This window comes from Lynx canadensis, chromosome D1 (genome assembly GCF_007474595.2).
Source record: "Lynx canadensis isolate LIC74 chromosome D1, mLynCan4.pri.v2, whole genome shotgun sequence".
Taxonomy (NCBI): Eukaryota; Metazoa; Chordata; class Mammalia; order Carnivora; family Felidae; genus Lynx; species Lynx canadensis.
Genome location: NC_044312.2, coordinates 99,565,257 through 99,592,862, shown reverse-complemented (window position 1 = coordinate 99,592,862; position 27,606 = coordinate 99,565,257). Strand labels below are relative to the sequence as shown.

Below are 27,606 nucleotides of genomic sequence, written 5' to 3'. Positions count from 1 at the left end.
TCTCAGACTTTAGGGCCTGGCAAAGTCTTTTCTGATTCTGTGGAATAGCGTCGACTTTCCATCCAAAACACTTACTGAGTACCTACTAAGGGCAAAGTGCTGTGCCAGCACTGTGCGTGTAATGGTGCACCACACAGATATGATCTCTGTTTTTGTGGAGCTTAGAATGAGGTGGGGGTGACAGACGATAAACCACACAGGGCCAAGACGTAAAGGTAGGAGGGAACACATGTAGAGAAGGCATGTCAGGAAAGATTGGCAAGTGTTCCTGATTCTTGAAGCCCTCTTCCTAGAGCCCAGGGATGGCGATGAATGTTCCTCTGGTTACCATTATCAACCACAGGCTGTGGGGTCCTCAATGTTATTGTTCCCTTGAGGGCCAGCTCTGTCCTGGTCTTGCCCCTCCCCACTGCTTCCTCCTCCCTTTGCACAAGCAATTAACTGTTCTCTATTTCCTCTCCCTGATCTCTAAGCTACTTTATTAAGGGGTATATGTGTGTGGTGGGAGACAGTTTCTGCCTTCAAGAACTCTGGTCTAGATAGGGAGATAGGCGTTGTTATGAAAGCAGACAGATAGACCTGACAGCCTCACTGACTGACAGCCTTATACTTTGGACTGGGAAGGCATTTGAACTAGAGCCATTACAACAGGAGTTCTTCACAGAGTGGTGACAGCTAGCCACTACCTGAGCATTTGGCCCTTTGCTGGGAAGAGGGACGAGGAAGGTCAGAGATGGGGAGCAGGGGCCACCATCTGCCGGGTAACCATCAAGAACAGGTTCAGGTTCTCCCCCTGAGGCCCCAATGAGGGGCCAAAGCTGCCCCATCCCACCCCCACAGGTAAGACTTGTGTTGTTGTCTCTGCAGGTTTATGTGCGAAGCACAGACTTTGACCGTACGCTCATGAGTGCTGAGGCCAACCTGGCCGGACTCTTCCCTCCCAACGGGATACAGCGCTTCAACCCAAATATCTCTTGGCAACCTATCCCCGTTCACACTGTGCCCATCACTGAGGATAGGGTAAGACTGGCCAGCGCTTCCCTGGAGGCGGTGAGAGGGACAACTCTGGCCATGGGCCGGCTGATCCCTGACTCCTTCTCAGCCTGTTTTCCCCACTTTGTTCTGCAGCTGCTGAAGTTCCCGTTGGGCCCGTGTCCCCGTTACGAGCAGTTACAGAACGAGACCCGACAGACGCCAGAGTATCAGAATGAGATCATTCAGAATGCAGTGAGTGAGGCTGAGGTGGAGGTCATCACGCTGTCCTTTCCCCAGGGCAGGACTCATCCCCTGATCCTTTTTTCATAGCAATTTCTGGATATGGTGGCCAACGAGACAGGCCTTACAGACCTGACGCTGGAGACCGTCTGGAATGTCTATGACACACTCTTCTGCGAGGTGAGCCCACTTAGGGTCCCAGTGTGACCTTTCTTCTCTCACACCTCGGCAGGCCCAGGGGACCAGGACAAGTGGGACATCATGCCTGGATACCATTCCCACTGGGGAGGTCCAGGCAAGCCACTTCTTGCAAAACAAGGGAACTTCCCTCATGGGTGAAAAAGAACCTCAGAGTGGGAAATGGTTTATTATCTGTCAGCAGTTCTTGCTCCTCTCCACCCAGAACTCTCGTGCTATCCGAGATTCTGCTGAGTCACGCTTTTCGTGCCTGAGCTTCCTTTCCTGTGTCCTGTCCACCATGTCTCCTGGTTCCAGTCCCTCAGCCTCACCTCTCCTCTCCTCTCCCTCCCTCACACACACACAGGCACCTTCCCGCTGGGGAAGAGAGCTGTCCCCGGAGAGGCTCTGGCCTAGGCCTGGGGAGCTAACCTGCCTGCTGCGATACACAGCAAACACACGGGCTGGTCCTGCCGCCCTGGGCCTCTCCCCAGACCATGCAGCATCTGAGCCGGCTAAAGGACTTCAGCTTCCGCTTCCTCTTCGGGATCTACGAGCAGGCAGAGAAGGCCCGGCTTCAGGGGGGTGAGTGACCAGAGCAGCATGTCACTTCCCTCCTCAGGACCCTACAGCATTAACAACCTGCTCTGGAAGGCTGCTCACACACTTCCCTCTCCCCCCCATAGTCTTCTCTGCCCATTCAGAACCAGACCTCCCATTAGTCACCAAAGCCTTCCCCCGCCCTCCAAATGCTTATAGCTCCTCTGTCACTGTATGATCGACCACAGTCAGGTTTGTGTGCTTCTTTCCTGCCATTCATCTTCTTAAGTCACTCGTGTCAGGAGACCTTCTGTCCCCTTAAATGAATACCTCCCTCCAGAAACCCACCAGGGAACGCTTTGCAAGAAGGCTGAGAATACACATGCGCCAGTTTCCTGGTCTGAGCACCCAAGGGAGGGCCAGCTGTCAAACCTTCCTGACATCTCTGTAGTTTTCAGAGCCTGCATGTGCAGAGCTCCCGTATTTGCCACCATCTTATGGGTTTTGAAGCAGTCTTAAGTTTATATCTGTTCCAAACTGGAGTAATTCTTCAGACATGGGCAGGACCTCGTAGCTCACTTATAAAGAGGCAGATCTCTGTATCTGTTGAAATGTACATATCTTGTTTTATCTTGCTTCTCTCTGTAAGTTTCAAAGTTCTTAGAGAACAGGGGTGCTGAAGAGTTTCCTGCATGGTTCCCATGTACCTAAAAGTTCCCTGTGCAGGTGATCAGACCCAGGACCAGCAGAGGGTGAAGGGGCTCAGATAGGTCTGATCAAAAGACAGGGGTAGCTGGAGCCACTGACACCAGGATCTCTTCTTCCTTAGGAGTCCTGTTGGCTCAGATACGGAAGAACCTGACCCTCATGGCAGCCTCTTCCCAACTCCCTAAGCTGCTGGTTTACTCTGCGGTAAGCTCCCATACTCCCCAGCATGCGAACGTCGGCCAAAGAGCTGGCTGTCTCCTCTGTTCAGTGCCTGGGGCGGGAGGGGGGCAGGGGTTAGGTGAGGAGGGCTGACAAGGAGCTCCTCTCTGTTACAGCACGACACCACCCTAGTTGCTCTGCAAATGGCACTGGATGTCTACAATGGGGAACAAGCCCCCTACGCCTCCTGCCACATATTTGAACTGTACCAGGAAGATAATGGGTGAGTGGACAGTCTGCCCTCCGGAGGGGCAATTGCGTGGAGGCTGTGGCAGCCCAAGCACTCAGTTATAGGCCCGCTGAGCAGCTTCCATCGCCTCTCCTGTCAACCCTCAGGAATTTCTCAGTGGAGATGTACTTTCGGAATGAGAGTAACAAGGCTCCCTGGCCGCTGATCCTGCCTGGCTGCCCTCACCGCTGCCCCCTGCAGGACTTCCTTCACCTCACAGAGCCCGTCGTGCCCAAGGATTGGCAGCAAGAATGCCAGCTGGCGAGCGGGCCTGCAGACACGGGTGAGTGGCTGCCTGCCTCCACTAGTAATCTCCCAAAACAACCTTCGTTTCCTGCCCACCGGTCTCCCGAGAGTTGCTGCCCTTCCAGCCATCTCACTGCATTTCCCTAGACCACCCTGACACCATTGCTCACCTTCTCTCCATTCCTCACTCTCAGGCGATGCCCTCACTTCTCAGGTCACTGAGAAAATAACGGTAGCCAGGAGAGCCTGGGCTCATCCTGCAACCAGCAGATCTTCCCGCTTACTTGCTGCTGTAAGCTGCTACCTGAGGCCAATCTCTGCACTTGTGCTCCGGGTCCATCTCTTCTCACCTCCACAGAGACTTCTGGAGCCTTAGTGTTTTCTCTCTACTGGGTCAGTCCCTCCTTGAGAGCCTTACAAAGACCTCTCAGGGCACCATCTTCCTCCAGCCACCACTGTTTCTCTGTTCCCTATGAAAGTGGAATCCTTCCTGGTTTGCTTTTTCAGTGCCTGTTCTGTCAGACTCCCGATAGATAGGCTTGTGTCACCTTCCACACCAGTGAAGCCACTTTTGTAAAGGACCAATTACCTCCTCTTACCAAAGCCAGTGACCAATTCTTAGCTTCTCTCATCTCTCAGGGGCATGATGTAATCGGTCAGTCCTTCCTTAGACACTTCCTTGGCTTCTCTGCTTTTTCTTCTGACTTACAGGTAGCTTCCTTACTGGCTTTTTCTCCTGACTAAACAGTGGTTGGCCCAGGGCTCACCCTGGCCCTTCCCCATGTGTGCACACTCCCAAAACAATCCCATCCAACCTCATGGCTTTACATACCACCTCCATGCAGAGTTCCATCCTCTTATGACTCAGATTCATGACCTTTTCTCTGAGCTACCGACTCACATATCTGACTGCTGATTGGAGGTCTCTCCATGGAGGTCAGCTAGAACATCTCAAAGCTGCTGTGTCTGAAACCAAACACTCTTGCCCCTAAATCCACTCTTCCTCCAGTCTTGCCCATCTTAGCAAATGCCACATTAGTCACCTAGTTGTGGAGTGTAACCCTAAGAGTCATCTTGAATACCCTCTTTCTCAGACCCCACATCCAGTCCACTAGCAGATCCCATCGGCTCAACCTTTAAAATACATCCTCTTGCCTCCCTGGTCTGATCTGCGCTCATCTCTTGCCTACACTACTGAAAAGTTTCCCACTGTTCTTTCTGACTCTCTTCTTGTACCTACCAGTCTCACAGTACCACAGAGTTAATTTTTTTTTTTTTTGATGTTTCATGTATTTATTTCAAGAGAGAGAGAGAGAGAGAGAGAGAGAGAGAGAATCCCAAGCAGGCGCCTTGCTGTCAGTGCAGAGCCTGACTCGGGGCTCAATCCCACTAACTGTGAGATCACGATATGAGCCAAAACCAGGAGTCAGAGTCAACAGACTGAGCCACCAAGGCATCCCGAGTTAATTTTTTTTTTTTTTAATTTTTTTTTTTTCAATGTTTATTTATTTTTGGGACAGAGAGAGACAGAGCATGAACGGGGGAGGGGCAGAGAGAGAGGGAGACACAGAATCGGAAATAGGCTCCAGGCTCTGAGCCATCAGCCCAGAGCCCGACGTGGGGCTCGAACTCACGGACCGCGAGATCGTGACCTGGCTGAAGTCGGACGCTTAACCGACTGCGCCACCCAGGCGCCCCCCCCGAGTTAATTTTTTTAAAACATAAATCAGTTGACATCACTACCCTTCTCAGAATCTTCCGGTGGCTTCCCATGACATTTGGAACAAAATCCAAGTTCTTTCTCATGGCCTTCCAGGCCCTTCTTGGTCTGATCCTCAGTGCTGATCTCCTACTTGCCCCTCACTCTGCTATAGTGATATTGGCTTTCTAGCTGATCCTAGAATTTGCCAAACTTATTTCCCCATCAGGGCCTTTTGTATTTGCTTCTTGTCTACTCATCCCCTCTGTCCCTGCCCCCAGACCCTCTTCTCTCATATCTGAGCATCTCAGGGACTCCAGGTCTCTGGTCAGATTGTCATTTCCTCAGTGATCCGTTCCCTGACTGACCTACCTTTCCATCCTTTTCCCCTTAGTTTGGTTTGTCTTTCTTTCTACCATTTATCACTGACCTAGATATATCCCCATTGTAAGAAGAGCACGTGGTATACGGTAGACAATCAAATATTTGTTGGAGGAATACTGACGTGACCTTTCTGTCCCCCTCCCCAACCTGTGCTCAGAGGTGATCGTGGCCTTGGCTGTATGCGGCTCCATCCTCTTCCTTCTCATAGTGCTGCTCCTCACTGTCCTCTTCCGGATGCAGGCCCAGCCTCCGGGCTACCGCCATGTCGCAGATGGGGAGGATCATGCCTGACAACCACTCAGCCCCCTTCCCTCTGCCTCCTAGGGGAGGTGGGCTGGGCCCTTGCTCCTAACTATTGCTGCTCCCCAGCCCATGGACAGGAGACCCTGGGTTGGCCTCCCTCTGATTACCCTAACCTAGATGAACAAGTGGGGCTCGGCTTGGCCCATGGCACCTGTCGCTCAACATTCGTGTGCCTCCTGTTTACCAAGTACTATGTTGGACTTTGGCTTTCTTCAAACAAGACTTGCCTCCGCCATGCTTCCGAAGGACTAGAAGTGTAGACAAGTATCCAAGTTTCACTCAGGACCTGGGATTGAAAAACTGAAGGAGTTGGTGCTTGATCGCCTTGCCCCCGCCAATCAAGCCTTGCTCTCTCTTCCAGCTTGGAGTCTTTGGCAAATGGTTCAGGGGACACAGTCTTGCCTCTCAGTGCTTATTTTAGTGGGAAAAACTGCACAACATTGGGCGTACAAACATTGGCCACTAAGGAGCTGGATCACTCAAAGGCCAGCCAGCCAAGTTTTCCTTTGTCCCCCTGAAGCCACCATTAGAGTCAGACATAATGCTTCAGGCACCTTTGTCACCCTGCAGCTGGAGCAGGTCAGAAGGGTGTTTGTACTGGGGGGGGGGGGAGGGGAGTGAGTTGTACAGTTGTGACACTACTATCCCAGTCGGCTAGGCTGGGGTCTCTAGGGACCAGAGGTAAATGTAGGTTGTAAGCTGGACAGCTTGTGGCTGTGGCCCAGAATAGGGCTAAGGCAGCGTCCAGAGAATGAAAGTTTTAGACTCAGTGCTGTTTCTGTGCCTTTTCTTCATTTTGGGGGGCCCAAGGAGCCCTTTGACCAGATCAGTGCTGTAAAATCCACTCAGAAGCTCAGTTGGGTATGGTTTTATTGGCCATGTCAATAGTGAGCACAAACTGAAAACCACTACCTGATCACTCTACCACTGCACGTCAAAGAAAAGTACCTTGGCCCCAGGCTAGATAATAGCAAGGACCCTTGGGGCACCTGGGGCACCAACTCTGGAGAAGTTTCTGGATCTAAGTCCAGAGCAGTAACATGCCAGTGTCCCAGTCCCACAGTGTCCCATGCCACAGTGTCCCTGCTCCGACCCTAAGACTTGGATACCTTTGGCCCTTTAACACATAGCCGCCTCTTCTCACAGGATTTGTTCTCAGGTGGCTCCAAGCCCTTGCTTGGCCCACACCGTCATTAATGTGTCTCATTTCCGCATCCCAGCTTCCTGGCTCCAAATGAGAATGTGATAACCTAGGAGGAGTGAGACCAGTCTGACTTGCACCTTCCATTATCAGTCTCTGAGAACTTGGGGTTGGCCCAGGGAACCTAGGACTTGGTAAGGAAATACCAGGAAATTGGACAGCAGCCAGGCATTGCCATGACCAGGACAAAGGCAAGAGGCATGGAGGGCCCAGGCCAAAGAGTCCACGGTCTCCTGGTAGTCTTCTTTACTGACTCCTACCCTGGGGTGACTGGTAGGGCTAAGCTGAGGAGAGCCTGCACTCAACCTTGGGGAGTAGGATAGGGCTTGGCCAGTCTGAGATATAACCACTTCACTCACCCATCAGAGAGGCCAGTGTGTCCCCCATGGGATTGAACTCATTGAGCTGCAGAGACAAGGGCATAAGCATGAGGAGAGATTGAGGTACTGGGAGAAGGGCACATGAGGATAAATTTCTGGTCGTTTTTGGTCAATAAAGTAGGTTGAATCCCTGCTTCCTCCCATCATTATTTGAGGGCCCAAACCTCACCGAAATGATACCAGAAGATTCTGGGTCATAGAGCTGATACATCATCTTCCCTGAGCTTCCATCAAACACATCAATGGTCCTTAATTCATGGGGGGTACAACTTTTGAAATTAGGATCTGGGTATCGGCCCACAACAATGAGGTTGTACCGAGGATGCCAGGTTGCCTAGGAGATGAAGAGTTGTCATGAGAGTAAATGCAGAGCACTATCAAGAGGGACATCAAAAGTACTTTTTGTCACTAACAGTTGTTAATACAGTTGCCAGCAATTTAATAATGGAGATCAGACCCACATGAAACTATTGTATGTGCATCTACCGTCCCAAATTTTTAATCCCAAATTGGCCTCTCTGGACCTTGGGACACCTTCAGGCCTTCTTTCTCTTTTGCACTTCCTGAGATCATACCAACTGATCAATGTTTTAACATCAGCTTTACCCAGACATTAACCAAAGAGGTAAGCCTACAACAAAGCGAAAAGTCTCTGGTAACCAAAAACCAAATAGGATGGAAGTTCTGAAGTAATCCCTCCATCAATGTGAACGATAAAGAGTTGAGCAGGAGATGGCTTATGGCCAAGAAAGGGAAAGAAACCTATGTTCCCCAGATTACCCCACTCAAAACAAATCTGGCAGTTAGCTGGAATGACAGGTGGGATTTTCCTAAGAAATCTCAAGGGAGTTTTGAAGGCGGAAAGACATGGTTAGCGGGAAGGACAAGGTGGTACATGCCACGGCTTGGACATGTCACAAGCCCACCTGGGAAGCTAGAAATTGGCCTGGCTGGTTACAAAGTGGGAGATGACACATGGATCAATGGGAACCAGCCAGTGATGAATGCTTGTTCTTAAGAGCTTGGGTTGGATTTGAGGTACGTGGGAGCCTCCCTAATACTAAATCATCACTGTTTATGTAGTACTTACCAGGCACTGGGCATGTGCTTTAGGTATACTGATTCTTCCAACAACCCTATCGGTCAGATACTATTATTCCCTTTTTAGAGATGAGGAAACCAAGACCCAAAATTCAAGCAGCTTGCCCAAGGATTCTAACCGGAGGTTGTCAGCCTGCCTGAGGCTGGCGCCCCCACCACTATGCTGTCTTGATGAAAAGTACAGGCATGAAACCTGGAGGTCTGAAGAAAGGCTGTGGTTCTATAAAAGAACACAAAGCAGGAGAGCAGAGTAATGGGCAGAGCTGAGGCTGCCTGGGGGCATGGGCAGGAAGCAATCAGAAGACTTCAAGACCATAAAAACCTTGGGGGCTGAGACTGGAGAAGTCATTAGCAAGGCTGAGGTCAGCAGGAACTGAAGTTTGAGGGCAGAACAGCAGGGAGATAGGCTGGGCTGAAAAAAAAACAAAAACAGGAAAAGAGCTTACAGCAGACAGAACCCAGCAAAGTGGGATTGTAGAAGGGGGACAGAAGGGACAAAGAGAGAGAGAGCCAGGGGAGAAGAGACTGCTTTGTGTGGGTGCAAGATGAGATCTGGGATTAGGGATTCCAGATCTGGCCTTTCTCTACCTTGGGCAGACCCAGTCTATCCCCATGTCATAGCTCCCTGTCTTCATCACTTACCTTGATGGGCGTCAGGTGCTGGAAGTGGCGGTGAGGGTGTGGGATCAGGCTTGGGGGGCAGTCCCACTGGGAGGCCGAGTAAACCCGGAGCTCACTCTTCTGGTCAGTGGTCAGGAGCTGGGCTCCGTCAGGACTGAAACAAGCTGGCGAGTGAAAAGCCCCAGAACTGAAGGAACCACAGGCCCTTGTCCTGGCTGGTACAGGCCTTCTGCAGGGGCGCCCTCTTTCCCACTCCTCTCTAGACCCCGGGTGGAAGGGAGGAGGTGAATCTGGACTGTGAACAAAAACATTCTAGAAACTTAGCAGCTGTTTGGGACCACTAGTTTCAGAAAGTTTCCAAGATATCAACTTGGTTGATGCTATCAGGGTAAAGGGTTTGGCCTAGCAGCTTCTAAATGTTGAGGGGAGACCCCAGAAATGGTTGGATAGGCACCGTCTGCAGGAAGGATGAGGTCTGATATATCACACCTGCGTTGACAGGATGGCTATGCAGCAGCGAGTGGAGGCAGCTGGATTTCCCTTTAACCTGGCGCAGGTCCCAGAGTTTCACTGTTTGGTCCACAGAGGCTGTGGCCAGGAGCCAATCACAGCATGGGTTCAGAGCCACATGGGTCACTTTCTTTTTGTGCATTCTCAGATTCCAAAGCTGCAGAGAAGGGCTTGGTTCAGGTGGGGTGCAGGGAGGCTGGGGGGTAAGGGAAAGAAAGGGAAGACCAGGGCTCCAGAGAACGCACCTCCCTGCCGTCCATGTTCAGCAGGATCACATGTCCCACATTGTCGCCTGTGACCACCATTCGGCTTCTGGCAGACACATCCAGGCTGCAAAACCAGATGCTGGAGGGAGAGACTGTGCTATAAGATTCTTGGGGACAAAGGCAAGAGCCATTAACTGTTCCAGCTCTAACGTCTAACGGAGAGATGTCCAATCAGTATTTGTTGAATAAGTGAATAATTGTCTCACCACGGACTCCCAGTGGGGAACACTCTTACTTGTCTACCTTCCAGAGAGAGGGCATGAGGGTGATGAGGCTCAGAAATTTGTCCAGTTACTGTCGGGGCCAGGATCCTCAGCTGGTAGGAGTCCTTAAGAAGCTGTCCCTTAGAGCCATTAGGCAAGTCCCCAGGCCAGCCTGCCCCCTATAGCCCTGGGTTTTGAGGAAGACATGTTTATTGGTGTCTCTCTTCACTCTCTACCCTCTGGGCCAAAGGAGATGACAAATCAAAAAGGGACTGCCCAGCTCCGGTTGTCAGAGCTGGCGAGAAAAGAACTTCTGCCCTCTTCTGAGCATTTAGGGGAAAAAGCACAATTTTAGGAGCTCTGTCTTGCTCTTTTGCCTCTCGGACTACTTGAGGACAAAGGGTTGGGATTGCTTCAGGGATCCTAATGCCCAGCCAGGAGATCTCCGATTCCTATTTTTCCTCTCAAACACTCAAATCCTTGCTACGGTGTCTTTTGTATCCCCTACAAATATCTTTCGGAGGGAGGGTTTCTTGTGGAAGAATAACATGGAATTGAGTCTATCCCATCACTTGCCCTGATTGCTTGGTATTTCTTACCTCTGTGGGGCAGCCTAGGATAATGTCCAGTGCTAGTTAAAGCCTCCACACCCTTGATTCCTTAGAGAACAGTTAGAGTCGTGTCTCTGGCTAGAAATCAAACTGACGCGTCTTTTGTAATTTCTCCAGCCACTTGCCCTTGGGGAGTCCAAAGTGCTTTATGGGCACAATTCTATCCCTTCAAGCTTCTATCAAAGAAGTGGTTGGGTCATTACAACTCAGGGATGTAGAGAATGAAATCTCAAATTCTTAGTTCCTGCTCCAACCTTTAAAAGTGGCTTTCTAGGCCAATGCCATGTTAACTAGTGAGAATCAAGGTCTAGTCTAATATATGAATGCCTTACAGAAGAGCTGAAGCCCTTCCCTCTCTGAGAAGAGCTGAGGTTCTAGAATACCTCATCGAAGCAGTAACCCACCTGGAACAGAGAAAGGCAGCTACAGAAAGTCTCAGAAAGAGAGGGAAGGGTGGAAAGGGGCTGCCACCTTGTTGGTCTTTCCCGTGCCAGGTTTGGGTAATACAAACGAGATCCAGAGGCTCTCGTCAGAACTACACCGAGAGCCTAGAAGCCCTTTCCCTCCTAGTGAAGCCACTCACTTGCAGGTGTCTGAGCTGGTAAACACTCGGAGCGTGTTGCCTTTAAAGTCTTGCAGCCTAGTTGTTCCCTCCATTGAGGAGGTGAAAAACTGGTTGGTATCAAGAGGGTTAAACTTCAGCCCAGTGACGCTCCCTCCAGCTCCAATCTAACATAAGGAAGAGAAAAAGCAGTGAGTGAAGATGGCCCAGGAGAAGGATGAGGCCTGGGTGCACGGAGTCTGCCGACCAGACAGCCGGGCAGGCAGCACATGCGGCCAGGCCAGCCGAGAGGCCTGGACGCAGGCATGTGCTCCATGGGACTCTTCATGACTTAAGGTTTTAGTTTTAATGGAATTAAAAAAAAAATTAACATACGGTACATTTGGTTGTTTTTACCACACACTTCTATGGATGTGAAAACACAAGAGTATAGATTTGAATAACCACCACCCAAATCAGGATGCAGAACAGTTCCATCCCCTCAAAAAAGCCCCCTGTGCTCTCCCCTCATGGTCACACCCCTTCTCCTCCTGTCACCCCTCGGCCACTGTGGATCTGTTCTCTATCACTGTGCTATGGTTTTGCCTTTAATAGATTGTCGTATAAGTGAATCATACAGTATTCATCTCACTCAGCATAATGCCCCTGAGATGCACCCAAGTTACTATGTATACCCAGAGCTCATTCCATTTTATTGCCAAGCATTCCATTATGTGGATGTACCATGGTTTGTTTATTGCCCAGTGCTCTTTAGAAGAGCTTCAGCTCGGAACAGTGCCTGGATTAGGTGGGCAGGAGTCAGATCTGAACTCCTTCCTATTTTATCCAGATATTCCAAACAATGATGATGAAAATAATCATAACATCAAAAAACATAACCTTATTAAGTGCTTCTTATGTATCAGGCACAGTTTTAAGAACTTTACACCCTCAAGAGCCCCTTCTCTACTTCTTAAGCTGCCGCTATCCCAGCCTCACAGACCTGTACAAGGCCTCTTACACGACATCCACTGGGCTCACTCAGCATGCTAACTGGCACGTCCTATCTCCTCTATAAAGGTGACGATGGTCCGCCAAACACTTACTGCTGTGATAATCTTCTGCTCCCAACAGTTGAGTCCTGTGCTCACTAAGGCTTCACCGTGTTTGCTTTTTTTTTTTTTTTTAATATTTATTTATTTTGAGAGAGAGAGCGAGCATGCATGCAGGGGAGGGACAGAGAGGGAGGAAGAAAGAGAATCCCAAGCAGGCTCCGCGCTCTCTGTCAGTGCAGAGCCCGACGCGGGGCTCGATCTCTCAAGCCGTGAGATCATGACCTGAGCCGAAATCAAGAGTCAGATGCTCAACCGACTGAGCCACCCAGGCACCTCCAAAATAAATGTCTTTAAAGAAAAGTTTCTGAAGTCAATGGAGAGCTATCAAGGCATCCAGGACTTGAAGACCAACATCCCAGAGAAAGAAGCAGAAAGATGGACCTGACGTTTGGATGCTGCTTTACCCCTTGAGGTCTATGCAGATTAGAAGGCTGTGGCTTTGAAGGAGAGAAACCAAACTGCAGACAAGCTGATATGAAAGTGGTAGGTGGCTTCAAGGCTGAGAAGCTGGGCTGCGGTTTTGCCAGTCTCACACGGCAAGAGAGGCAGAACTGGAGGTCAGACTTGCCAAGAAGGAGAGGTCTTAGAAAAAAACCCCAGCTTTTAGTTAAGATCCTAGACACTCTCGAAATAAGAGCAAACTAGAAATAGCCTGACCTTCACAAAACCTGAAGTCCAGATTCAAATAATTTTAAACTCATTGGATTAAGATGATCTGATGGAGAAAAAAAAATTGTCTCTAGAGGAAAACATCACCACCCAAAACTCAAAATTATCTCTACAAGTTTTCATATGCAATATTTGGCATTACATCTAAAATCATCCGGCATGTCAGAAGATAAGGCCAAATAAACAAAAACGAAGAGGAAAAAACAACATATGAAAGATACAGGAGATAAAGATATTGGAGCTGTTATATATAGGCTTTAAAATAATTGTGATTAGGCACCTGGCTGGCTCAGTCGGTGGAACATCTGACTCCTGATCTTGGGGTCATGAGTTCAAGCCTGATGCTGGGCATGGACCCTACTTAAATACATACATACATACCTACGCACACAAAATAATTGTGATTAAAACACATTTTTAAAAATAGACCTAATTTTAAAATGGACAAAGGATTTGAACAGACATTTTCCCAAAGACATGCAAATGGCCAGGAGCACATGAAAAGATGCTCAACATCATTAGTCATCATGAGATACTATTTCACACCCTCTGGGATGGCTATAATAAAAAAGATAGACAATTAGGGATGTCTGGGTGACTCAGTTGGTTAAGCATCTGACTCTTGATTTCAGCTCAGGTCATGATTCAGTTTGTGAGATCAAGCTCCACATCAGGCTCTGTGCTAATAATGCAAAGCCTGCTTGGGATTCTCTCTCCCCCTCTCTCTCTGCCCCTCCCGTGCTCATGCTCTCTCTCAAAATAAATAAACATTAAAAAAAAAAGACAATTACAGGTGGTGAAAAGACAACCCATAAAATGGGAGAAAATATTCACATACTGTATCCGATAAGAAGTTAATATAAAAAAATATAAGGAACTCTATAGCAAAAACCAAAAATCTCCCCCAAATAACCTAGTTAAACAATGGGCAAAGGACCTAAATAGACATTTCTCCAAAGAAGACACACAAATGGCCAACAGGTATGTGCAAAGGTGCTCAACATCACTAACCCTGACATCAGGGAAATGCAAATCAAAACTACAATGAGCTATATCACCTTAAACTTGCTAGAATAGCTATTATCAGGGGCACCTGGGTGGCTCAGTTGGTTAAGCACTGACTTCGGCTCAGGTCATGATCTCATGGTTTGTGATTTCGCGCCCTGCTTTGGGCTCTGTGCTGACAGCTCAGAGCCTGGAGCCTGCTTCAGATTCTGTGTCTCCCTCTCTCTCTGCCCCTCCCCAACTCACTCTCTCTCTTTCAAAAATAAATAAATAAACAAACACTAAAAGAAAAAAAAGAATGCTATTATCGAAACAACAGAAGATAACAGGTACCAGCAAAGGGGTAGAGAACAAGGTACTCTTGTACACTGTTGATGGGAATGTAAGTTGGTAGAGGCACTGCAGAAAACAGCATGGGGGTTCCTCAGAAAATTTAGAAATACCATGTGATCCAGTAATCCCACTTCTGGGTATATATCCAAAGGAAATGAAATAAGCTTCTCAAAGTGTTATCGTCCCTCCTGTGTTCACTGCAGCATTATTCACAGTAGCCAAGATAGGAAAACAACCTCAGTGTCTGTAGACAGATGAAGAGATACAGAAAATGTTGTATGTATACAAATGGAATATTATTGAGCCTTTAAAAAGAAGGAAATCCTGCCATTTGTGACAACCAGGATGAACCAGGAGGATGCTATGCTAAGCGAAATAAGTCAGACACAGAAAGACAAATACTGCATGATCTTACTTATATGTGGACTCTAAAGAGATAGAACTCATAAAAGCTGAGTAGAATGGTGGTTGCCTAGGGGCTTGGGGCTGGAGGAGATGTTGATCCAAGGTACAGAGTGTCAATTATGCAGGATGAGTAAGTTCTGGAGTTCTAACGGACAGCACGGTGACGACAGTTATTAACAGTATGTTATATGTTTGAAATTTACTAAGAGAGTTGATCTTAAATGTTCTCAGCTCGCTGCACGCACACAAGGTAATATGTGAGGTGATGAATTAGCTTGACCGTGGTAATCATTTGCAAGTACATATATGTTAAAACTTCACACTGTACACCTTAAATATGCACAATTTTTATTCATCAATTATACCTCAATAAAGCTGGAAAAAAACCCACAAATGTTGTTAAGGATGTGGAGCAGTTGAAGCCCTCCTACACTGCTGGTGGGAATGTCAAATGGAGAAGTCGCTCTGGAAAACTGTTTGGCAGTTCCTCAAAAACTTAAACATAAAGTTACTGTGTGTCCCATCAATGTACACTCTTGGGCATATAGGCATATACCCAAGAGAAATGAATAAGTATGTTCACATGAAAACTTGAACACAAATATTCATAGAAGCATTATCCATAATAAAAGGCTAAAAATCAATGATTCAAACATCCATCTCAAGAAGGTATGAAAGTAACAGGAAAATAAAGTAGGAGATTGAATAGAAATGAATAAAACAGAAAACAAATATACTGTGGGAAAATTCACAAACAAAAGTTGGTTCAACGAAAATACTACTAAAATTGATAAATCCCTGGTGAGACTGACCAGACAGAAGTCACAAATAACCAATGTAATAGATCAAAAAAGGGACATCAGTAGAAATCTTAGACATTTTAAACAATAATAAGAGGATATAATAAACAATCTTATGCCAATAAATTTGAAAACTTAGATGAAATGGGGAAATCCCTAGAATTTGCTAAACTGATGGAAAATGAAAGAGAAAATCAGAATAGTCTGATTAAAGGCATTGTATTCACAACTAAAAATGTTCTTGCAAAGTAAATTCCAGATCCTGGTAGCTTCACTGTTGAATACACTAAACATTTAAGGAAGAAATAATATCAGTCTTTTGTTGTTGTTGTTTTCCAATCATCTCAAACTCTTCGAAAAGTTGCAAGACTAGCACAAAGAACTGCTTTTCTGGAAGCATTTGATAATAAATTACCAGCTTGATGTCTAATCACCCTCAAATACTCTACTGTGTATTTCCTACGCAGAACATTCTCCTATGTAACCACAATAAGCCCATCAAAACTTAGGGGTATCTAAAGCAGTTCTAACTCATAGAAACAGAAAGCATTAATTGCGGTCGCCAAGAGCTGAGGGAAGGGGAAAATGAGGAACTTATCCGATGGGTATACAGTTTCGGTTTTACACAATGAAAAAGTTCTAGAGTTCTGTTATATAATAATGTGAATATAGTTAACCCTACTGTACACTTAAAAATGTTTCAGTGATTGGGGTGTCTGGGTGGCTGAGCTGGTTAAGTGTCCCACTCTTGATTTTGACTCAGGTCATGATCTCACAGTTCGTGAGTTTGAGACTGGTGTCAGGCTCTGAGCTGACAGCATGGAGCCTGCTTGGGATTCTCTTGCTCCTTCTCTCTCTGCCCCTCCCTCACTCACGCACACACACATACACACACACACTTTTTCTCTCTCAAAAAATAAACTTAGAAAAATGTATGTATATAGGGGCACCTGGGTGGCTCAGTCAGTTAAGCGTCTGGCTCTTGACTTCAGCTCAGGTCATGATTTCATGGTTCGTGGATTCAAGCCCCATGTCGGGCTCCACACTGATAGTGCAGAGCCTGCTTGGGATTCTGTTTTCCTCTCTCCCTGCCCCTCCCCCACTCATACAGTCCCTCTCTCTCTCTCTCTCTCTCTCTCTCTCTCAAAATAAACTTAAAACAAATATATATATATATATATATTTTAAATGTTCAGTGATAAATGTTATGTGCTTTTACCATGATTTTTAAGAAGCAGTATTACTTGCTGGAGATGATCAAATTGGAAAGGTTTTAAGAAATGAGAAAAAAAGAAAATTTAAGTGAAAAATTGGAATATAATTAATAAACCAAAACAAACACACAAAATCAATTGGTGTAGCTTATCACATTAGGGGAATAAAGGGGAAAAATCATATGCTGATCTCAAGAGATACAAAAAAGTATTTGATGAGATACAATTTCATTCACAAGAGCTTCTGGCAAACCAGAAATAAAAGGGGAATTTACATAATCTGATAAGGGATATTAAAAAACAGACAATTTTAAAACACAAACAAGCTCCCATGTATATACCCAAAAGAAGTAAAAACAGGTATTCAAACAAAAACTTGTACACGTACATTCACAGCAGTTGCATTCATAATAGCAAAAGGTGGAAACAACCCAAACGTCCATCAACAGATGACTGGATAAATGAAATGTGGCAAATCCGTATGATGGACCATTATTCAGCTATAAAAAAGTAATGAAGTACTAATCCATGCTACAACATAGATGAAACTTGAAAACATTATGCTAAATGAAAGAAGCCAGACCCAAAAGGAAAAATATTGCATGATTCCATTTATATGAAGTACCCGAATAGTCAAATTTTTAAATATTTTTTTATTTTTATTTTTTTAAATTTTTTTTTTCAACGTTTATTTATTTTTGGGACAGAGAGAGACAGAGCATGAACGGGGGAGGGGCAGAGAGAGAGGGAGACACAGAATCGGAAACAGGCTCCAGGCTCTGAGCCGTCAGCCCAGAGCCCGACGCGGGGCTCGAACTCACGGACCGCGAGATCGTGACCTGGCTGAAGTCGGACGCTTAACCGACTGCGCCACCCAGGCGCCCCTAAATATTTTTTTAATGTTTATTTATTTTTGAGAGACAGAGATAGACAGTGAGTGGGGGAGGGGCAGAGAGAGAGAGGGAGACACAGAATCAGAAACAGGCTCCAGGCTCTGAGCTGTCAGCACAGAGCCCGACGTGGGGCTTGAACTCATGGACTACAAGATCATGACCTGAGCCGAAGTTGGACGCTCAACCGACTGAGCCACCCAGGCGCTGCAAATACTCAAATTTTTAGAGACAGAAGGCAGATTAGTGCATATAGGGGAGGGTAATAAAGAGTCTTTGTTTAATGGTACAGAGTTTTATTTTGGGAAGATGTACAAGTTCTAAAGATGGTTGTGGTGATAGTTGCACAACAATGTGAAAGTACTTAATGCCACTGAATTGTACACTTAAAATGGTTAAAATGGGGAGACGCCTGGCTGGCTCAGTCAGTTAAGCATCCGGCTCTTGCTTTCAGCTCGGGTCATGATCTTGCAGTTCGTGGGTTTGAGCCCCACATCAGGCTCTGCACTGACTGTGCAGAACCTGCTTAGGATTCTCTCTCTGTCTCTCTCTCTCTGCCCCTCCCACATCTCTCTCTCTCTCTCTCTCTGAAAACAAATTAACTTTAAAATTTTTTAAAAAATGAAATAAACTTTTAAAAACTGGTTAATTTTATGTTATGTGTATTTTACAATAGAAAGTAGAAGAAATCATGCTCAATGATAAAATATAAAAGCCTTCTATGATCAAGAATAAGACAAGCATGTCTGCTAGAATCAATATTCAGCAATGTACTAGAATAAGACAATGGAGGGGCGCCTGGGTGGCGCAGTCGGTTAAGCGTCCGACTTCAGCCAGGTCACGATCTCGCGGTCCGTGAGTTCGAGCCCCGCGTCGGGCTCTGGGCTGATGGCTCAGAGCCTGGAGCCTGTTTCCGATTCTGTGTCTCCCTCTCTCTCTGCCCCTCCCCCATTCATGCTCTGTCTCTCTCTGTCCCAAAAATAAATAAACGTTGAAAAAAAAAAATTTATAGAATAAGACAATGGAACAAGGCAAAAAAGAAGTATAAGAATAGTAAAGAAAGAAACCCAACTCTTGTGATTTGTAGGTGACAAGACTGTGTAGGACAAAAACGTTAAATCCTCAGATAAACTATTACAATGAATGGGAATTTCTGTTCTCAACCATGATGGAGTGTCAGAAAACAGGTATATCTTCCTGTCTTAAACAACTAAGAAAATGGACAAGAAAAGTGAAATAGGTTCTCAGAGATTAGACAGCAGGCAGCACAAGACAGGAGGCAAGCAAAAGAGATAGTCCTACAACTGTCCCAGCTTAGCACTTGGAGAAAGTACCCAGGCAGCAAGACCGAGAGGGAGGACACACACAGCCTAGCTGTCTCACTGAGTTGAGAAGACAGAATTTTAGGAAAGCCAACATAGCAAGAATTTGTGGGCAAAATTCTGGGGAGGAGACACACAGAAGGAACATTCTGGAGATTTTCACAAGGATCCCCTCAAGTCTTTTGGGTAAGTATTAATGTGTAAATGGGTATGAGGAAACTACCCAAGGCTGGGAGGGGAGTGGGGAGAAACACCATGAATAAATAAGGGAGAATCCTCAGAATAGTCTGTATTCTCACCATCCAGAATAAAAAGACTTAATATACAGAACATTGAGTCTTCAGAAGAGTATTGCCTCAGGATGAGGCCAACTTATACCTAGACTATAGGCTTCCTTAAACCCATGCTAACTGGGGTAGATTAAATAATGGTCCCCAAGATGTCCATGCCCTAATCCATGGACCCCATGAATAATACTCTAGATGACAAAAGGGATTGTGCATATGTGGTTAAGTTAAGGATATTGAGATGGGGAGATTATTTTGGATTGTCTGGGTGGGACTGATATAATCGAAATCAAATGGTCTTTATAAGAGCAACACAGGGGGAGTCAGTCAGAAAAGAAAGCAATGTGATCACAGAAGCAGAAATTGCAGTGATGCACATTTAAGATGGAAGAAACCACAGCCCAGGAGTTCAGATGGCCACAAGAAGCTGAAAAAAGCAAGGAAACAAATTCTCCCCTCAGAAACTTGAGAAAGAACCAGCCTTGCCAACGTGTTGACATTTGTTCAGAAAAATGATTTCAGATTTCTGACCTCCAGAACTGTAAGAGAATAAAATTGTTTTGTTGTAAGATACCAAGACTGTGATAATCTGTTATAGAATCAATAGGAAACTAATATAGTAACTATATTAACAAAGCTTAAAAGCAAGCCTTGAAGGTATCAAAGTGGTTATAGGTACCTGTGTCCCAGAACAAAGCCCAACAATATTTAAAAGAATACAACAAAATCCAACATCCAACAATGTAAAATTCACAATGTCTGGCATCCAATGAGAAATTACCAGGCATGCAAAGAAGCAGGAAAATAGAACTTATAACCAGAAGAAAGCTCAGTGAATACAAACACCCTTACAAGTGACACAGATGATAGAATTAAGCAAAAACATTGAAACAAGTGTTATAAACATATTCTATATGGTCAAGAAAAGTAGAGGAAGTAATGAACATGAAAAAAGAAATGGAAGATATTTTAAAAGGCCTAAATTAAGCTTCTAGAGATGATATACAGTATCTGAAAAGAAAAATACATTGGATGGGATTAATAGCAGATTAGATGTAGACGATCAATGAAGTTGAGACATGCGGTAGAAGCTATGCAAAATAAAATGAGGGGGAGGGGATTAAAAAATAAAGTGTTAATCAATGACCTGCAGGACAATACCTAGTAGCCTAACATGTATGTAACTGGAGTCCCAGAGGGGGGGAAAAAAAAAAAGAGGGGAGAAACTATTTGAAGAAATGATGACCTAAAATTTTCCAAATTTGATGACAAACCCATAGATCCAAGAAGTTCAGTGAACCCCAAACAGGAGAAACATATAGAAAAACACACCAAACAAACCACAATCATTTTTATTTTTATTTAAAAAAATTTTTTTCCAATATTCATTTATTTTTGAGAAAGAGAGACAGAGTATGAGTGGGGGAGGGGCAGAGACAGAGGGAGACACAGAATCAGTAGCAGGCTCCCGGTTCTGAGCTGTCATCACAGAGCCCAACACGGGGCTTGAACTCACGAACCGTGAGATCATAACCTAAGCCAAAGTTGGACGCTTAAGCAACTGAGCCACCCGGCACCCCTATTTTTATTTTTAATGTTCATTTATTTATTTTGAGAAAGAGAGTGTGCATGTGAACAGGGGAGGGGCAGAGAGAGAGAATCCTAAGCAGGCTCCCCACTCCTCACAGAGCTCGACAGAGGGCTGGATCTCACCAACCAACAACCGTAAGATCATGACCTGAGCTAACATCAAGACTCGGGTGCTTAACCACCTGAGCCATCTAGGCACCCTCACAATTATTTTTTTTTAAATAAGTCTCTCTGCTCCTTCCCTGCTTGCACGTGCGCTCTCTCTCTCTCTCTCAAAATAGTAAGTACACTTATTTACTTGGGTAAGATACAGAATCTGAAGCAGGCTCCAGACTCTGAACTGTCAGCACAGAGCTGGACATGGGGCTCAAACTCAAAAAGTGTGAGATCGTGACCTGAGCAGAAGTTGGACACTTAACCAACTGAGCCACCCAGGCGCCCCAAAGATCATTTTATAATAAGAGTAAAACTAAGTTATCTTCATTTTGAAAATGTAATGTGTTTCCTTGCCAAGGTCCTGAAGATGTAAAGGTCAGAGCCAAGGTCAGAGGACAAAAGAAGTGACAAAATGAGGCACTGCTTCTCCTCCAGTCACTGGTGCCAAATCAACTTTCTGTCAGTATCTGGGAGTAAAGACAGGCAGTTCTCCAGACCACCATACCCTTCTTCCGTTCCAATCTAGCGTTTTGCTAATCCAAAATTCAAATGTCCAGGCCAATCTCCACCATGGTGTGAGGAAACATCACTTAAATGCACATTATAATAAAGGGTGATGTAAACCAAAAGCAGTCTCAGCCTGGCACAAGTTCAAAGCAGATGTCATTCTCCTTTTCGTCAGGTGGCTCTTCCCTGAGGACACCCTTAGGTACTTCTTTTTTTTTTTTTTTTTTTTTTTTTTTGAATTTTTTTTTTTCCAACGTTTTTAATTTATTTTTGGGACAGAGAGAGACAGAGCATGAACGGGGGAGGGGCAGAGAGAGAGGGAGACACAGAATCGGAAACAGGCTCCAGGCTCTGAGCCATCAGCCCAGAGCCCGACGCGGGGCTCGAACTCACGGACCGCGAGATCGTGACCTGGCTGAAGTCGGACGCTTAACCGACTGCGCCACCCAGGCGCCCCTCTTAGGTACTTCTTAAATTTCTCTATTCCCATGTCCTAGATTCCCAGGGGAAAAAACCAAAACAAAACAAATCTCTTCCTGCCTGAGTTCTGGGTTTTGACTTCAATCTAAAACTGCCCCTTCTGGTGGTCACCTGTCTCACCAGCTGGGCAGGAAGCCAAACTCTGGGCACAGCATTTCTCTGGCTGCCTTTCTTCTGGCTTCAAGCACCTGTTTTCTTGAACATCCATCTCATCCCAAGGCTGTCTAACCTGGCCTTTTCTGATGGGCTGCTTTGGAGCCTCCACTTAAGAAAACTCATCCTGGGTTCACCACTGGCCTTGTCTGTCTCTTCTATTCCACTTCTGGGTATATGCCCAAAAGAAATGAAAGCAGGGACCTGAAGAGAGATTTGTACACCCATGTCCATAGCAGCATTATTCACAACAGCCAAAAGGTAGAAGCAACCCAAGTGTCCATCAACAGATCAATGGATAAGCAAAATGTGGTATATACATGAAGTGGGATATGACTCAGCCTTAAAAAGGAAATTCTGACACCTGCTACAACATAGATGAGCCCAGAGGACATTATATGAAGTGAGATAAGCCAACAGATAAATATTGTATAGTTCCACTTATATGAGATACTCATGAGAGTGTCAAAATCATAAAGACAGAAAGTAGAATGGTGGTTGCCAAGGACAGGAAGAGGGAAGAATGGGGAGTTAGTGTTAGTGGGTACAGAATTTCACTTTTGCAAACACTTTTGCAGTTTTACTTTCTGGAGACTGGCTATACAAGAATTCCAATATACTTAACACCACTGGACTATACACTTAAAAATGGTCAAGATGGTACATTTTGTTTTGTGTATTTCATCACAATTTTTAAAAATCAGAACATTTCATGTAAAAAAAAAATATCAAGATTTCAGGGTTCATTTGAAAAAATAAAACCTGATACCACGAGACCTAGATTCTTGCCTGTCAACCATCTCCTGTTTACCACTGATCCCATCATCTATCACTCTTTTTTCTCTTTGGCTTTTTAAGGCCTGTGAGTCTGTGGCTGCTGCTCTAAGCCCAGAGTGTCACTTTTTACAATAGAGTCCTCCATTTGTTAGCCTCCATCTGGGCAAACGAAAGGTTTTCTCTTTTCAAAAATGAACTATCTGGACCTCATCAAAATAAAAAGCTTCTGCACAGTGAAGGAAACAATCGGCAAAACTAAAAGGCAACTGATGGAATGGAAGAAGATATTTGCAAATGACATATCAGATAAAAGGTTAGTATCCAAAATCCATGCAGAACTTACCAAACTCAACACCCAAAAAACAAATAATCCCATGAAGAAATGGGCAAAAGACACAAACAGACACTTCTCCAAAGACATCCAGATGGCTAACAGACACATGAAAAGACGCTCAACATCACTTATCATCAGGGAAATACAAATTAAAACCACAGTGAGATACCACCTCACACCAGTCAGAGTGGCTAAAATTAAGACCTCAGGCAACAACAGATGTTGGCGAGGATGCGGAGAAAGAGGATCTCTTTTGCACTGCTGCTGGGAATGCAAACTGGTGCAGCCACTCTGGAAAACAGTATGGAGGTTCCCCAAAAGATTAAAAATAGAACTACTCTATGATCCAACGATTACACTATTAGGTATTTATCCAAGGGATATAAGTTGCTGTTTTGAAGGGGCACATGCACCCCAATGTTTACAGCAGTGCTATCGACAATAGCCGAAGTATGGAAAGAGCCCAAATGTCCATCAACAGATGAATGGATAAAGAAGATGTGGTATGTGTGTATATATATATATATATATATACATGTACAATATATATATATGTATAATACTCCATTGTGTACATATACATATATATGTATATATATATATATATATATATATATATATATATATATATACACACACACACAATGGAGTATTATTACACAGCAATCAAAAAGAATGAAATCTTGCCATTTGCAACTACATGAATGGAACTAGAGGGTATTCTGCTGAGCGAAATTAGTCAGTCAGGGAAAGACAAATATCATATGACTTCACTCATATGAGGAATTTAAGATACAAAACAAATGAACATAAGGGAAGGGAAGGAAAAATAATATAAAAAAGGGAGGGGGACAAAACATAAGAGACTCTTAAATATAGAGAACAAACCGAGGGTTGCTGGAGGGTTGTGGGTGGGGGTATGGGCTAAATGGGTAAGGGGCATTAAGGAAGACACTTGTTGGGATGAGCACTGTGTGTTATATGTAGGGGATGAATCACTGGAATCTACTCCTGAAATCATTGTTGCACTACATGCTAACTAACTTGGATGTAAATTAAAAATAAATAAATGATAAATAATTATAAAAATAAATAAATAAACTGGCAATATTATAGCTGAAAAAATAAGTAAATAAAAATAAAGCTCTTCTTTTTGGTAGAGGGGCCAACACCTTCACCCCTCAGCAATTGATGATAAACACTAACATGATTAAGGCCATCCCTAGAAAGCGCTATGCCAAACTTTGCCCCGAACACACTCTGCTTGTCCTTTTTCTCTCCATTTACCTAAATATTATTCCTTCTCACTCCCCACTCATCCATGAGCCTTCTCTGTTGACTCTAATTCACAAGGGGTTCTTCCTTCTCTCACATTCTGTAGCATTTAGCATCTATATTGCAAGTTATCTTGTATGTACATATCCCATCTACCCAGTTATACTTCAAGGCCCTCACTCATTCAACAAATATAATAAAGCAGCTACTCCTTTAGGCCAAACATTGTTCGAGGCACTGGGGATATGGTAGTAAACCAGAAAGACAAGGTCCCTCTTATCGTGGAGCTTACTTTCCAAAGACATTTGTATGGGCAAAGACACTCAAATAAGTGAAACATTTCAGATATTGATAAACATTGTCGGTGGGGGAAATGAAGCAGGGTAATGAACCAGAGTGAATGAGTCAAGTAGAGACTACTTTAGACAGAGTGGTCAGCGAAAGCTGTTTGAAGAAGTACACCAAGTCAAGACCTGAATGGTCATGGCTGAAGGGAGCCAGCCATGAGAAAACCAAGAGAAAGAGCACTCCAGTCAAAGAGAAAAGCAAGAGCAATGATGCAGTTTTAGGAATAGAAATAGCTTGTGTGGCTAAAGCATAGGAAGTGAGGAAAGACAGCAGAAGATGAGGGCAAGAGAAAAGAAGGGGCTCGGATTCTGTTCTATGTGATAACTTACAACAGGGTGGCCAACATTTTATACCTTCTAATATTTTAAGGGCTGGCACTCAATGAAGATTTGAGTATCATCACCATTTCCTTGTTTGAAAATACCTAGTTACTTTGATCCCAGTCATCTCCTTGTTACCGGATAATTCTCCATCCCTTCAACAAACACTTCTTCAGCACTATTGTCTGGCACAGGGAACTGCTCACCCCTTTAATGAAGGTGGGTTTGTCCTTTATGCCAAAGTTCCAGAGCATGATATCTCCCCCTTTGGAACCCACAGCCAGGGTGCTGGGGTGAGTTGGGTGCCATGCCAAGGATGTAGCCCTCCTGTCAAAAGGGGCAGCCTTTTGGAATATCCGGTAAGAAGCCAGAGAGTGCACAAAGGACTGCTGGAGACCCTGACACAGAGAAAAAAGAATTAAGTTGAGTTAAAATCCAAGTCCTGGGTAAATTGTCAATCTCTGCCTCCTCCATAGATGAGCCCTAGGGCCAAGTCCCCCCCCCCCCCAAAGGAAAGTGAACTGCCTGGCTCTGTGTGTGAAAATATTTGCAATGTGCATGAACTAATCTTGGAAAGCAAGGGGGCAGAGTGCATTCCAGATGGGACCTTTACAGCATAAGACTTTTCTACTTGGCTGAATGCCCAGTAGGTCAGTCACCAAGGTAGAGGTGATCTGACCACTCTGACAACCCGCTGAACCAACTGAGCATCTAATTTTAGAACATCCCAATAGTAAAAAGGTACGAGGGAAACTCGAGCACTTCAGCCAGGAAATGCCTCACCTGCTGTAGTGATGGCCAGGCAGCTTTGCCCAGCTTATGGTGGTGAAGGGCCCTGACGATGCTGGTGTATGATGGCGGGACCTGAAGGCTAGCCAACCCCGCCCAAAGGCAGCCTGAGTCAAATCTTCTGCTAGAACCTGCCAAGCAGAACAGACACATATTTTCCTCTCTGCTCTCACGCACGGAAGGGTTTCCTGCTGAAATCTCAGAAAGAAAGCTTTGTTGTTCCATTCTACATAGCCAATCTCTCTCATTACCTCTTAAAGGCCTTTCCATGGTCTGCTCAGTCTCAGGCAGCACAAAATATAGTGAGTAGGGATTCAGCCCCTTGCCCCAAACACTCCCCCAATAGTAATTCTGAAGTGAAGCTAAATATGAAATAATATGAAAACAAACCCTTGCAGGGTTTCTGAGAACGGAACCAAAGAAACACCCAAGAATAAAGTATACACAGAACTCTTCCCAGTAGGTTGGAAAACTCATGGTAGGGTTGGGTGACAATTTAAAAATCACATATCATGTAAAATAAAAAGATTTTAGGATAGCATGGTAGAAGTGACTGGGAAAAGAAGTATCTTTAAATCCTATATTAAAATAATGTAGAGGTGACCAGTTGTTCGCCCCAAGTCCAATCTGTTCTTTGGGAAACCAGCAGGATCCAGAGGGTCTGGCCTGGCTACTTTTGGAGAGATAGATCCACTTAGAATAGGAATAAAGATGTACTTGAGGATCTGGTTTCTATGAATCCAGCCTCTTGACAACCGATTAATTCCTTTTTCTTAGGGACAAAAAACACTTCATCAACAACACCCTGCTCCAGTGTTTTGTGCCCCCCCCCCACCCAATCCTTATAGCCCCAGGTTCAAGCCCCAATAAACCTCAGAGAATGAGTTTTCTAAGGAAGGAAACTGAAGATTCTCACAGCGGAAACCAAGGACACACAGCTAGCAACCATGACTACCGAAATTCACCACACGCACCACCAGGCAAGGTAGGATTATTTTAAGCAGTCCTCAGTGTGTAAAAATCCTGGTACACAGGAATTTGAAAAGTCCGTTGTGTCTTATGTAATGGAGCTCATCTGCCTCTTCCCATCACCTGAGAGGGGTTAAGCCCAAGCTCTGTGGTGTCAAAGGACCTGCGGAAAAATGCACAGCCCAAGGCATCCTTAAAACTTGGGATAGCCTCAGGAAACCAACAGCACCCCCCCCCCCCACTCCAGCCTCCTGCGTGAGAACCCCCAAAGGCGGAATTATTAAAGCAGCAGGCGCAGGCAGTACCGGGGCCCTTCACACAGAGCTTCTTGGCCTCGGGCTCCAGCTCCCGGGGGCTTCTGCTCCTCCTGCTCTTGGGGCGCACAACCACCTCGGGAGTCTTCTGGGTTTCTGGGCGTTTCCTGGGAGCCATCGCGTCCTCCGTGCGAAAGGGTACTGTGCCCTATGCCGAGATCAAGGAGGGAAGATTGAGAAGCCTCTGGGGAGAAACTAGGCGGGGACCAGGGAACTAAGCCAACTTCCCGCCAAACAGCCTCACCGCGTTCAATCTGGCTTCCTGCTCCGGCCCGCCCCCTCTCAGAGAGGCACGCGAGGGGAGGGGCTCATGGGCTCCCTAGAGAAAGACCCAACGCCTGGCCTCTAAATTGGGCGCGTTGGTGCCCATCAGCTGATCTGCCAGAAATAAAGATGGCCG

At 45.4% G+C, this 27,606-nt stretch overlaps 2 protein-coding genes across 4 annotated transcripts in view; one reads left to right on the top strand and one right to left on the bottom strand.

Moving 5' to 3' along the window:
* Positions 1 to 7,435, top strand: part of ACP2 (acid phosphatase 2, lysosomal) — an 8,839-nt gene extending 1,404 nt beyond the window's left edge. Inside the window, exons 4-11 of one of the 2 annotated variants that reach the window (XM_030331290.2) lie at positions 868 to 1,020; positions 1,129 to 1,227; positions 1,306 to 1,395; positions 1,845 to 1,977; positions 2,762 to 2,844; positions 2,976 to 3,082; positions 3,196 to 3,371; positions 5,575 to 7,435. In XM_030331290.2, coding sequence (XP_030187150.1) covers positions 868 to 1,020; positions 1,129 to 1,227; positions 1,306 to 1,395; positions 1,845 to 1,977; positions 2,762 to 2,844; positions 2,976 to 3,082; positions 3,196 to 3,371; positions 5,575 to 5,708 — 975 coding nt within the window. In that variant the 3' untranslated portion in view covers positions 5,709 to 7,435. The remainder of the gene's footprint in view (positions 1 to 867; positions 1,021 to 1,128; positions 1,228 to 1,305; positions 1,396 to 1,844; positions 1,978 to 2,761; positions 2,845 to 2,975; positions 3,083 to 3,195; positions 3,372 to 5,574) is intronic. The other variant, XM_030331291.1, reaches the window with a different exon arrangement.
* Positions 6,574 to 27,606, bottom strand: DDB2 (damage specific DNA binding protein 2). 2 transcript variants are annotated; one of them, XM_030331286.1, is made up of 12 exons: positions 27,451 to 27,522; positions 27,198 to 27,354; positions 25,918 to 26,054; positions 25,341 to 25,532; positions 11,197 to 11,342; positions 9,779 to 9,878; positions 9,513 to 9,690; positions 9,045 to 9,187; positions 8,725 to 8,814; positions 7,471 to 7,635; positions 7,281 to 7,326; positions 6,574 to 6,970 (listed from the first exon to the last, which is right to left on the bottom strand). In XM_030331286.1, the coding sequence occupies exons 2-12, from the start codon at positions 27,322 to 27,324 to the stop codon at positions 6,924 to 6,926; spliced, it is 1,371 nt and encodes a 456-aa protein (XP_030187146.1). In that variant the 5' UTR covers positions 27,325 to 27,354; positions 27,451 to 27,522; the 3' UTR covers positions 6,574 to 6,923. The 2 variants fall into 2 exon arrangements, with proteins under 2 accessions (XP_030187146.1, XP_030187145.1); XM_030331285.1 differs by lacking the exon at positions 8,725 to 8,814 and having other exon boundaries at positions 27,451 to 27,606.

What these genes read in the sequence shown, in the direction of transcription:
- DDB2 (XM_030331286.1), bottom strand. Translation starts at nt 27,324, where the DNA reads ATGGCTCCCAGGAAACGCCCAGAAACCCAGAAGACTCCCGAGGTGGTT. An exon ending in AATCTTCTGGTATCATTTCG is followed by an intron (nt 7,327 to 7,470) that starts GTGAGGTTTGGG and finishes TTGTCTCTGCAG; the next exon opens with CTCAATGAGTTCAATCCCAT. An exon ending in CACACTGGCCTCTCTGATGG is followed by an intron (nt 6,971 to 7,280) that starts GTGAGTGAAGTG and finishes CACTCCTCCTAG; the next exon opens with GTTATCACATTCTCATTTGG.